Consider the following 13,722-nt stretch of genomic DNA (forward strand, 5'->3'; position numbering starts at 1 on the left):
CTGCTGAGTCCAAGGTTAGTATATGCGTGTTTACTATAGTTTTGGTGTGTGTGTGTGTGTGTGTATGTGTGTGTGTGTGTGTGTGTGTGTGTGTGTGTGTGTGTGTGTGTGTGTGTGTGTGTGTGTGTGTGTGTGTGTGTGTGTGTGTGTGTGTGTGTATGTGTGTCCTGCCAATGGGCCTCATTAAGCAGGGAAGTTTTATGAGACCTTTGAGACCTTGCCTTCAGTAAACTTGGTGTCATTTTGGGCGTTAATGATATTGGCCTTTGTACTGTAATCACTCTCTGTGTATGTGTGCGTTTGTGTGTTTATTAGATGGGGAGAAGGCGATTGTCAGGTTTGGAGGTGACCCTAATTGTCATGTTCACATTGATGTCCGTGGCAGCCCTCGCTCTCATAGTTCTGTTTGTCACTGGAGAACCTGGAATCATCAAAGATGGTAGGTGAACACGTTTACACATAAAAGATACATACCTGTATTGCTTAAACACAACTAAAAAACATTAGTCCTAAACCTTTGCCATGCTCCCCATGTATTTGTGCAATGTTAATGCTAGCTAGCCCATTAAAAGATCAACACCACATTTAGTTACATATTATAGGTAATCATCAAGGGGTAACTAACATATATTCGGCCAGACTTCCAAAAATCAGGCACTTAACTTTATATTTTGAATATGGCAAAATGTCTAATAACTGGTCCAACAAATCCTCCAAATTAAAAAACTAAATATTTTGTACCTGCTCTTCAGAACAACACATATAAGCATGTTTTGACTGTCCCTATTAGCAGGACGACATACTTTGTCAGTGCTTTCCAAAACTGTAACAAATCCCTGACTAACAAAATCCATTTCATGATTAGTTATGGTCTCTTCCAACAGTAGGTTAGGGAACCTGGTTACAATTATATCCAACTGGTTGTGGTCAGTTAACAATGGAAATGGAAAACAAATGGCAGTCTCCTGTGTCAATGTACGTTTTCTTGACCCATCCATCCACCCTGCAAAGGAAGGATGTTGTTCCATAATAACATCACCTCACTTCCATCTTTGCTTAAATCATAGCTACTACAATCAGTAGAGGGCTTTGCTGAAATGACAGATTCAGTTGTCTCTCTCAGTTGGTTAGGGTTCATTGCTTACATGGGTATGAATCATAAATAAGTGTGCTGTCTATTAGGTAGTTTATTATATAAGATTACTGGGTTTTCACTTAGATTTTTTTTTCTAAGTAAACATTTCATCTTTTGGCAGAAACTACTGAAGTATTCGTTCCGCAGTGTCCCAACATTTCTTTGGCTGAAAGAGTAGACTGTTTCCCTGATGCTGGAGCCTCAAAGGTACAAGTCACTATAATTTCCAAGATGGCAAAGTAATGTTTATAGAGAAAGTTTTCTCAAAGACCTTCAACTCAATGGGCGTTGAGAAGGAGCTGAGGATTCCATGACTGATTTTCTTACAACTCAATTCTTACTCTTACCATTGTCACAATTGAGATAGTGTTGTTGAAGATGATTTTGGGTACCCTGGTTGTAATGATTTTTAGAATGGCAATGATGATGATAATGATAACAACATTGTTTATAGTAGCAGCAATGACATAATTGGCAATGTGGATGATGACATCAACTACTCAAACAGCTGCGATGTGAGCAGCGTGGATGTTGCTGGAGCCCACTGGACGAGAGAAATGTTCCCTGGTGTTTCTTCTCAACCAACCATGGATACACAGTGGAATCAGTGGAGCTACCGAATCCTTACAGTAAGTCCCTTTTTCCCCTCTCTCTCTGTCTATCCTGCTCTCCCACTCGTGGGGTCTCCGAGCAATGAAAATATTTGGCGTTCTATTATGTTTTTTGTTTTTTATAATTCCTTCAATCTGTCCGTCTGTCTTCATCACATCGTTTTTCCTTTTTCATTGACTTTGCCTCAGGCATGCTTTTCTGTGAAATATGACATGGATGGCATATTAGAAAACATGATTGACTTTGCAGCATGCAGGTTTTTCTATTTTCTGCTTGATTTCACTGCCTTATGTGAACTCCTTTATTGTTTAAAAGCAAGAAGAAATATTGGACATTTTATATCAAGTCTGAACAACAAGATTTTCAGTCACATTGTTTGAATAGCACAAGTGTGCTTAATAGAAAAAACTATTTGTTAACAATATTTGTTTTGTGTAACAAAGGTGGTTAAATTGAAATATGGCAAATGCTTAGACTGAGAGGAGCATTATCCAAAACCATTAACCATAACATTTATCTTAATGTTACTCAACAGGGACTTTAACAATTGCAAAAAAATTAAAGCAATCCTTTAGGGCTGCAGCTATCGATTATTTTAGTAATCGAGTATTCTACCGATTATTCCATCGATTAATCGAGTAATCGGATAAGAAATACTTAGTAAGAAATACTTAGTAAACAGCAATAGTACATATTTATTATTGCTGTGTACTAAAAACCTGTCTTTTGTATATATACAAAAGACAGTTTTTTTTGAAAAAGCAAAATTTTTTATTGCCAAATTCCAAGTACATTTTTGGTGGCCCAAATGTTAATATTTTTCACCCCCTTCCCCTTCTTGCCTCTGGCTCTTTGCACTGGATATGCAAAAGAGCTGTTCACTAACCAGAGGGTAAATGTGACTGTATAGAGCTTACAGCAGGGCTATTGAACTACACTGTTCTGGGGGATACATTTTAAGAAGGCTAATACTGAGTGAGGACAAAGAATAAAGAATGCAGACATCACCGGCATGATGACGTCATTCACGTGCATATTAAGTGGCCATGCTGGGGGGAGGAGCCGGTTTGTCTCTGGCAGCAGCTAAGTTTCCAAAGATTAGTAGCAAACTAATAAACAGTTAGACTACAAACCGACAGCTCTCGTTTTAGCTTGTTGGTAAAACATCGCTATTTTCAGAGTAGCATGCTGTAGGCTAGTTGTCTAAAACAGCGCGGTGGACGAGAGCAGCAGACGTTAGCTACCTTGTGTCGGGTTCGCTCCGTGGAATGGATGAGTAGACTGGATGTTTTCTACAAAGATGATGTAGTAGCATGTTTGCAGCTTAAAATGATCCCAAACTTTCTGTCGTTTTCTCTCGCCCGTCTCTTCTCTTAGACCCTCGCTATTTTCGTCTTCCTTCATTTGTAATCTGGCCGTCAGTCTCGTGCATAGACAGTATATAAACGGCCTTGTGTCCACAGAAGCGTCAACCTGTTGTGTGCGCTAGTAATTATCCTCCGTGCGGAAACACAGTGAGCCGTACAACCTTAATTACACTGATTTAACAAAGCTTCGAGGCAAAGAATTTTGCATCAATGATTTTTTGTAATCAAATTATTCAAGTTATTCAAGGAATCGTTTCAGCCCTACAATCCTTTAGCTTTTAGCTGTCTTCAAATATTTTTACATGAATTCTGCCAGGACATCACTCAAGGCTCCTATGCAAATTACTCACATTTAACTCAAAGGCAACAGTGGAATGTAAGCATATTGCACCCTTTGATCATACTGGTAAATGGATAACCTGGGAATATATCTGCCTTTAAAGAGATTCCCATCCAAGTTCACCTGAACTTTAACATGGTATTCTATTTCGTATAGGCTTCGCCCTCTAAGGCTACACTATCGGGTTTATCCCTTCGCACATGGGCAGTCGTGAAGATTTTCTTTCCCGCTCTTGTGTACCGCTCGGGCTTCAACTACGTCCGCAGATACTGTATATAAACAGAGCAGACCCATTGCTCTACTCCCCACTTTTTCTTCAAGCTAGCAGTATGAAGAAGACTCTCAAGACCTCCGGCTCCAGCAGCGTCCGCCTTTGCCCCGCCTGCCAGTCCGGCTACATCATGTCGCCGGATCTCCACCCCCACTGCGAGACCTGCCTCGGTGCCGCTCACGCTGACAAGGCTCTCACCTCCGACGCCTCCTGCCCGTTCTGCGCCTGCCTGCCATCTAAAGAGCTTCAACGGCGGGTGGACGCTTTTCTGGCTTTTGAGGTCGACGGAGAGGGGGACGGCAGCTGGGCAGACCGACGTGACACCGTCGGCACCCTGGACCTGCTGGAAGAGGACGTCTTCGACGGGCACGAGTCTGACGACCTGTTCTCCCCTGTATGACGATTCCCTCACCGGTTTTCCTTCCTCCCCGCTGGGAGGACTGGAACACGAGACGGGGATCGATGCCTTCCCACTACGGCTCTCCCCGTCTCCAGAACGGCCAGGGGCACCACCTCATCAGTCTTCCCCTCTGCCACAGACGGCTCCACCCTCCCCCACTCGCGGCCTCTTAAGCGGTGATGTCTACACACAGGAACCGCCATCCAAACGGGCTCCACTCTGGCTGCGCTTGACATGGCTTCGGCCATTCGTGGAGGAGGCTCTCTCTTAGCCCGGGAAACTGAAGACTCCAGTCTCTCGCTGTGCCCCGTTCACCTGGGTTCAAGGCAACACAGAGGCAGGCTTCCCCTCGGTTCCTCCCCTTGAACAGAGCCTGGCGTCCATCCTGCTTCCGAAGGCTACCTTTTTCGGCCACCGGAAGCCGACCCCCCCATCCCTCCAGGACCAGGTCTGCGCCCAGGTCACTGACTGGTCCCACCAATGTGCGGCCCAGGGCTTGGCGGCGCAAAACAACATAGCTTTCCTAGCCTCCACCGTCTCCGCCATGGCCACCAACCCGGAGGCTCTTCCTCCAGAGCTAGCCACAGAGATCGGCAAGGCTATGACCGCCATCCTCACCCTCACCACGGCTCCAGGCGTGGCAGACTGTGGCCCAGCGAAACATCTGGCTCCACATGTCACAGCTACCCACGGAGGTCAGACGTGAGCTTCTGTACGGCCCCATAGCTCCCGATGGACTATTTGGGCCTCGCTTACAGACGGCCATGTCCCACCTTCACCAGGCGGCCGAGGAAGCGGAGCGGCTACAGCAGCTCGGCTCCTGGGAAGTGGCTCCTCAACAGCAGCGCCACCGCTCCACCAACCGCCATAAGAGGAAACGCCCCACAGCCCTAACATTCCTCTGCTGTGGCTGCACCCTCCCAGGCTTTGACCTCCGCTCCTCCGCCCGCACCCCCACAGCGGCAGCCGGCTCCTGACCGGCAGGTTTCACAGGGCTGAAGGACCATGAAGGTGGCTCCCATCTGGTCAAACCCGCCCCCCGATCCACCCAGCAAGCAGCGGCAACGGTGGCAATGACGGGGCGTGGGGAACGTCTGTCCCTCCATGGTTGAAAACTGGAAACACAACGGCCCTTTTAAGGGCCACTCCAATCTATCTAAAGAGCAGTTTCCCCTCAACCAAGCAGCCCTTGTTCCCACGCTGATAACATGACAGATGTTCCCCACACAAGCACACACCAGCCCTCCCCTGCTCGCGGAGCTCCACCGCTCTCTCACTATGCAGACAGCGGGAGCAAACGCCCACCCGCTTGCCAGCGGGATGAGGACGACGATGACCCACCACCCTTTCGACAGGGCCCTACCATGGGCTGGGCGACACGATCTACTCATGTCTTGCCCAGCGGTGGGACGGGCTCTGTGCTCCTTGCTGGCCATGTCTGTAAACAACACACAGACATGCGCGCGCCGCTCTCCAGAGCACAGCGCGGCATGGATCAGGCTGACACACATGGACTCGTGGATGTCAAAACTGATAACACGGGGCTACACACTCCAGTTCGCCTCCCTCCCGCCTTGCTTTGCGGGCGTGTTGGAGACAACTGTGTCATCCCAGGCAGAATCAGACGCCATGACGTCAGAACTACGGGAGCTGCTGTCAAAAGGAGCAATTTCCCGCGTTCCTCCGTGGGAGGAGAACGAGGGATTTTATTCTTTTTCACTCCCAAAAAGTCAGGCGGGTTACGCCCCATCCTCGACCTGTCCCAGTTCAACCGGTGCATCATGGAGCGCCCATTCCACATGCTGACTATCAGACACGTGTTGGAATGCATGCGCCACCAAGAATGGTTTACATCTGTGGATCTGAAAGACGCATACTTTCACATCCACATCATTCCCAGGCACAGGAAATGCTGCGCCTCTTTTTCCAAGGAGCCCATTTCCAGTACAACTGGCTGCCGTTCGGATACTCACTGGCCCCACTCACTTTTTCCAAGTGCATGGAGACGGCACTTCAGCCGTTGCGGAAAAAAGGCGTCAGAGTCCTCTTTTATCTGGACGATTTGCTTATTCTGGCTCCCTCTCGGGAAAAGGCGGCGCTGCACACTGTGGCAGTTCTGCGGCACCTGCGGACACTGGGCTTCGCCATAAACTGGCAGAAAAGCTCACTGGTTCCCACACAATCGATAGTCTATCTGGGCGTAGTGCTAAACTTGATTGTTATGAGAGCCAGGCTGTCAACGGCGAGGCAAGATGCGCTGATCTCTCTTCTGTCGCGCACCACGCCATGCGCGAAGGTGTCAGCGCTGTCCGTAATGCACCTTCTGGGCATGATGTCCGCGGGCTACGTGGTAGTCCCCCTGGGTCTTCTCCACATGAGAAAAATCCAGAGGTGGTTCCTCCGCCAGCGCGTCGACCCCATACGCCACAAGTGGCGAATGCTGACCATCCCTCCTTCTCTTCAGTCAGACCTGTCATATTGGGGGAACCCCCGGACCTTGTCAGCTGGGGTTCCCCTGGGCAAGGTGACGTCATATGTAACAGTGTACACAAATGCTTCCATTACTGGATGGGGAGGAATGTGTGAATCACAATTGGTGGGAGGAGTATGGCCACCCCCACCCCTCTCCCACACATAAACTGCCTGGAGCTGGCCACGGTGCTGAAGGTTCTAAAACACTTCACCCCGGTGGTAGCGGGGAGACATGTCGTCGTACGGACGGACAATGTTACAGCGGCAGTGTTCATAAACCGCCATGGTGGCGTACGCTCAGCCCGGCTATTGGAAATAGCCAGGAGCCTTCTGCTGTGGGCCCACAGTCATCTGTTGTCCCTCAAGGCTGTTTACATCCCCGGGATGCTAAACCGGGCGGCAGACCTAATGTCGAGGGGAGGGCCCTCTCACAACGAGTGGAAATTGAATCCCACTATCGTTCAGAAGCTTTGGAGCAGGTTCGGGAAAGCGGAGGTGGATCTGTTCGCCTCACGAGAAAACACACAGTGCGCTCTGTGGTTTTCCTTGAGCACACGGGACAATCCACCCCTCGGCGTGGACGCATCTTCCCACCATCCCTGGCCCAGAACCCTCCTATACGCTTTTCCCCCGGTCCCTCTGATTTCTTGTCTCCTGGAACGCATCCAGGAGGAGAATCTGTCGGTCTTGGTGGCACCGGAGCGAACAAGCGCATCCTGGTTCCCGACGCTGGTTCAGTTGCTGGCGGGTCCCCCCGGCAATTGCCGTGGCGCGAGGATGCCCTGCCACAGCTGGACGGCGCGATATCTCGCCCCCCAGTGATAACCCAGTGATTGGGGGGCTGGCTGCTGAGCGGGAACGCCTGCAGAGGTTAGGCTCGCCCCCTGCCGTGGTGCGCACTATTCAGAACGCGAGAGCCCCTTCCACAACAGCGTGTGTCTTGGTCCGCTTTCCAGCGCTGGTGTACGGAGAGGGAAACGGACCCCGTATCGTGTCCCCTGCCTCTCGTGTTGACTTATCTCCAAACATTATATATGGATAACGACTTGGCTCCGTCCACAGTCAAAGCCTACGCAGCAGCCATTTCATCCTGCCACGAAGGCTATGGAGATGCTAGCTGTATTCCCATTTCCAGTCTTTGTGCTAAGCTAAGCTAACCCACTGAGTGCTATTTTTATGTAATTTCATCTTTAAGTATACATTTGTAAAAATTTTATTTTTTAAACTGTATTATAACCTTTACCCTCTTTTACCATGTGTTTGATTTTGTAGTAATAACAGCCCAACTGAAGAGAATGACATCTCCTTCTTTATTTGGGGCTGATATACAAGAGCTGTCATTTCACGCAGAAATGCAGTCCAACAATCGACTTCGATTTAAGGTAGACACTGACAGACACCATCTCTGTTAAACACCTTTTTTGCCAGCACAGAAATTCACACTCACATATGCACACACAGACACACACACACACACACACACACACACACACACACACACACACACACACATTTAGACAGCAACAGAGGGAATTGTGAGATAAATCTACTCCAGTCTTATACATTTCAAAAGTATTTTTGTATTAAAGCATGTTTAACACGAATGCTGTACTGAACAAAAGAGGCCAAAAATAGCAATGTACACAACAAAGTCAGAACATGACTGTGAGATATGAGGCCACACTTACACTTGTTGTTTCTCTACTCAGATCTATGATGCCCACAGGAAGAGGTTTGAAGTCCCCCATGAGCACATCAGCAGCCTCAACAGTGACCACTTCAGCCCCATCAGTAACACACTGGAGTTGACAAAAAAACCCTTTGGCCTTACTGTGCGCAGGAAGGAGAACAACAAAGTCCTGTGAGTGCTTACGATGTGTGTGTGTGTGTGTGTGTGTGTGTGTGTGTGTGTGTGTGTGTGTGTGTGTGTGTGTGTGTGTGTGTGTGTGTGTGTGTGTGTGTGTGTGTGTGTGTGTGTGTGTGTGTGTGTGTGTGTGTGTGTGTGTGTGTATGTGTTCATTGTGCAGTTGTGTTGGACAGGGACAGGGTTGCTCATAAGAACTTCAATATCACATTGTCCATGTGGACAGTGAAGGAACTACAAAAGAGAGCAGAGTATGTATACTGTTTATATTCAACAAAATAATGTGCATCCAGGCAAGTACTGTAATTTTACTGTGTTATAATATACTACATATACTGTATATGTCGGATATATACTACTGTATGGCTTCACCTGTAGAGAGGGATGATTGTTGGAACATTATAGTAGAAAGAGATTTTGGAAGTTGATTTGGAGTTTGATAGAGATGATACTACAAGGTATCTACAGTAGCCTGTATGGGTGTAATTCTGGAGGCAAAATACGGTAAGTGCCATATGCCCAAAAATATTATAAGACAAGCTGACTTGTGCTTCTCTCTGCCAGTTATCAGTCTTTTCACATTCACCTTATAGAATTGCAAATTGTCAATATATTGGCATTGATTATGTGCATCTCATTTGATGCAATTATGTCAGAAATTCTCTTTAGTGGTCTGTGCGCCATATAATCTCATTGTCATGCATTATTTCCAGATAATGACATATAACACCTTGCTATGTGACATGTTAGTTTCCCACAGCAACAAGTAATTATGTTCATGTCGAACCAGGCTACTTGGTTAGCCCTTGGTGACATTGCAGTGATCAATTACCCCTCAGAGCTGTGTGCCCACACACAGATTTCCTATTAAACACCAAAAGGCATTAAACCATTATTATCATTGATGGTATATAGAATATGGCACTTTGTGAAAAATAGGGCTTGTGAGGGCACAAAACCTATATTTGTATTACTACTAGGATGTGATGCACAGGGATAAATACCATAACCATGCCAAGCTTTGGCTTGCCTCACTTACTGGTGTATTGAGCAGCGTTGTCTTTCTCAACACTGCACATGACCTTCAACCAGAGGGAGTGAGATTGCTCTGAAGATTAGCAGCTATGTAGTAATCAATTTGCATTTATAACCCTGTTGTTAGAGAGCCACATGTGAATCATCATTATCAAAATGGAGGCAAATGTGTGACAATGGGCTATATAAATTACATTGCCTTGACTTTGTTTACTCACTGGTCATAGTTCAGACTTTGGGGTTTCTAGAGATTCTGTTTTTGTTAAGATTATACTTCATTGACTCCAAAAGGTGACATTTTCTTCTCTGTATTGTACTTGTCCCATAGTGCACTGTCTAGGAATTCACTTTACTTTTGAAGTCAGTGCAATTGTCTCTGTCAGTCCCAAGAATACAAAAACCCATATTAATTCTGCATTCATGTGGGGTCAGAAAAATTGAAAAAAATTGGTCCCGACTGGGAAAATGTACATGAACGCCCCTTTATAACAACTCAGAAATTCTGCGAAACTTTTGTCACACGACTTTGCGAGTTGGCATCAAATTAAGCAGTAACATGGTGGATTTAAATGTTAGGTTAGGTTAGGTATTGCTCACAGATACATTTTTTGCTCACATGTAATTTGTAATACGGAATTAGGTTGTTACCTACGTGGACAACCTGGATTAGTTAGAAAAGTTATGGATTAGCATTAACCCTGATAACAAGTCAGGTAAAGCAATATTTTAGTGGTTTTAGAGAATGCACTGGTGCAGCACCAAGTCTGGGACAAAATCACTTATATAAAGCTTCAAACTGGAAGATGGCTAAATACTGGAAACATCCATCCACCCATCCATCTTCATCCGCTTATCCGGATCGGGTCGCGGGGGTAGCAGCTCCAGCAGGGGACCCCAAAACTTCCCTTTCCCGGGCCACATTAACCAGCTCCGACTGGGGGATCCCGAGGCGTTCCCAGGCCAGGTTAGAGATATAATCCCTCCACCTAGTCCTGGGTCTCCCCCGAGGCCTCCTCCCAGCTGGACGTGCCTGGAACACCTCCCTAGGGAGGCGCCCAGGGGGCATCCTTACCAGATGCCCGAACCACCTCAACTGGCTCCTTTCGACGCAAAGGAGCAGCGGCTCTACTCCGAGCTCCTCACGGATAACTGAGCTTCTCACCCTATCTCTAAGGGAGACGCCAGCTACCCTCCTGAGGAAACCCATTTCGGCCGCTTGTACCCTGGATCTTGTTCTTTCGGTCATGACCCAGCCTTCATGACCATAGGTGAGGGTAGGAACAAAAACTGACCGGTAGATTGAGAGCTTTGCCTTCTGGCTCAGCTCTCTTTTCAGTCCTAACGGTGCGATAAATTGAATGTAATACCGCACCTGCTGTGCCGATTCTCCGACCAATCTCCCGCTCCATTGTCCCCTCACTCGTGAACAAGACCCCAAGGTACTTGAACTCCTTCACTTGGGGTAAGGACTCATTCCCTACCTGGAGAAGGCACTCCATCGGTTTCCTGCTGAGAACCATGGCCTCCGATTTAGAGGTGCTGATCCTCATCCCAGCCGCTTCACACTCGGCTGTGAACCGATCCAGTGAGTGCTGAAGGTCACAGGCCGATGATGCCATCAGGACCACATCATCTGCAAAAAGCAGCGATGAGATCCCCAGCCCACCGAACTGCAACCCCTCTCCACCCCGACTACGCCTTGATATCCTGTCCATAAATACTACAAACAGGATTGGTGACAAAGCACAGCCCTGGCGGAGGCCAACTCTCACCTGAAACGAGTCCGACTTACTGCCGAGAACCCGGACACAGCTCTCGCTTTGGTCGTACAGAGATTGGATGGCCCTGAGAAGGGACCCCTCACCCCGTACTCCCGCAGCACCTCCCACAGTATCTCCCAGGGCACCCGGTCATACGCCTTCTCCAGATCCACAAAACACATGTAGACTGGTTGGGCATACTCCCAGGCTCCCTCCAGGATCCTTGCGAGAGTAAAGATCTGGTCCGTTGTTCCACGACCAGGACGGAATCCGCATTGTTCCTCTTCAACCTGAGATTCGACTATCGACCGAACCCTCCTTTCCAGCACCTTGGAGTAGACTTTACCGGGAGGCTGAGAAGTGTGATACCCCTGTAATTGGCACACACCCTCTGGTCCCCCTTTTTAAAAAGGGGAACCACCACCCCGGTCTGCCACTCCTTAGGCACCGTCCCAGACTTCCACGCAATGTTGAAGAGGCGTGTCAACCAAGACAACCCCTCTACACCCAGAGCTTTAAGCATTTCTGGACGGATCTCATCAATTCCTGGGGCTTTGCCACTGTGGAGTTGTTTAACTACCTCAGCAACCTCCACCAGGGAAATTGATGCCAATCCCCTCTCATCCTCCAGCTCTGCCTCTACCATAGAGGGATTATTAGTCGGATTTAGGAGTTCCTCAAAGTGCTCCTTCCACCGCCCTATTACCTCCTCAGTTGAGGTCAACAGCGTCCCATCCTTACTGTACACAGCTTGGATGGTTCCACGCTTCCCCCTCCTGAGGTGGCGAACGGTTTTCCAGAAGTACCTTGGTGCCGACCAAAAGTCCTTCTCCATGTCTTCTCCGAACTTCTCCCACACACGCTGCTTTGCCTCTTTCACGGCAGAGGCTGCAGCCCTTCGGGCCCTTCGGTACCTTGCAACTGCCTCCGGAGTCGTCTGGGATAACATATCCCGGAAAGACTCCTTCTTCAGTCGGACGGCTTCCCTGACCACCGGTGTCCACCACGGTGTTCGTGGGTTACCGCCCCTTGAGGCACCCAAGACCCTAAGACCACAGCTCCTCACCGCAGCTTCAGCAATGGAAACTTTGAACATTGTCCACTCGGGTTCAATGCCCCCAGCCTCCACAGGGATGCACGAAAAGCTCCGCCCGGAGGTGTGAGTTGAAAGTCTGTCGGACAGGGGCCTCCTCCAGACGTTCCCAATTTACCCGCACTACCCGTTTGGGCTTACCAGGTCTGTCCAGAGTCTTTCCCCACCCCCTGACCCAACTCACCACCAGATGGTGATCGGTTGACAGCTCCGCCCCTCTCTTCACCCGAGTGTCCAAAACATATGGCCTCAGATCAGATGAAACGATTATAAAATCGATCATTGACCTTTGGCCTAGGGTGCTCTGGTACCAAGTACACTTATGAGCATCCCTATGTTCGAACATGGTGTTCGTTATAGACAATCCATGACTAGCACAGAAGTCCAACAACAAACAACCACTCTGGTTTAGATCAGGGAGGCCGTTCCTCCCAATCACGCCTCTCCATGTGTCTCCATCATTACCCACGTGCGCGTTGAAGTCCCCCCAGCAGAACTATGGAGTCCCCGACTGGAGCCCCATGCAGGACTCCACTCAAGGCCTCCAAGAAGGCTGAATACTCTGAACTCTTGTTTGGTGCATATGCACAAACAACAGTCAGAGTTTTTCTCCCCCCACAACCCGCAGGCGTAGGGAGGCGACCCTCTCGTCCACCGGGTTAAACTCCAACGTAGCGGCGCCAGCCGGGGGCTTGGGAGATCCTACCAGGAGCACAAAGCTCCAGACAACACAGCCCTCAGGTTCATAGGGACACACAAACCTCTCCACCACGATAAGGTGATGGTTCCCGGAGAACAGCTATTGTTTAAAAGCTCTGAGCAATAAAATACAACGCATCTTCTTACGTCATATTTAACCTATTGCAACATTTTTAACTGCTTATCAAGAACAATATCACATGCACCACTTAATGTTTTTATAACTATTTTATAAGAGTTCATAATTTCACATGAGCAGCACATGGCCATTAGCGTTACATTGCAGAATTTACACACTGCTGTGTGTTTTCTTTTAGATGTTTTGCAAATAAACTTTTTTTGTTAAATATAATAAATAAAATGTAATACATAAAATGTTATTACCAATGATTTGGCTGACATCTCCCAGACAGCCAGAGCTTCTTCTCCTGTCACCTGCATTCACTTTGGGAGTCCGTGTTAAGGGGGGCGGGAACGGGGATTAACAGTGACACATTTCAAACTAGAAAATCAGTCAAGTTATTGGTTGCATTTGAAGCAGGAAGTTTTACATCCAATCCCAGTAATGATGTTAACACATAGATCAGACCATACACAGGCAATTTAGTGATATCCCTGCAGTTGTGGTCTTGAAATAAAATCTTGAGACCAAGACCGGTCTTGAGTACTACAAC

General features: G+C 48.0%; 1 protein-coding gene across 1 annotated transcript in view; it reads left to right on the plus strand.

Annotated features, from left to right (window-relative positions):
* The first annotated feature begins 315 nt into the window (after positions 1-315).
* Positions 316-13,722, plus strand: part of si (sucrase-isomaltase) — an 89,768-nt gene continuing 76,361 nt past the window's right edge. Inside the window, exons 1-5 of the mRNA XM_078246474.1 lie at positions 316-439; positions 1,257-1,342; positions 1,644-1,764; positions 7,870-7,979; positions 8,307-8,458. Coding sequence (XP_078102600.1) covers positions 316-439; positions 1,257-1,342; positions 1,644-1,764; positions 7,870-7,979; positions 8,307-8,458 — 593 coding nt within the window. The remainder of the gene's footprint in view (positions 440-1,256; positions 1,343-1,643; positions 1,765-7,869; positions 7,980-8,306; positions 8,459-13,722) is intronic.

Source organism: Sander vitreus, chromosome 3 (assembly GCF_031162955.1).
Source record: "Sander vitreus isolate 19-12246 chromosome 3, sanVit1, whole genome shotgun sequence".
Classification (NCBI taxonomy): Eukaryota; Metazoa; Chordata; class Actinopteri; order Perciformes; family Percidae; genus Sander; species Sander vitreus.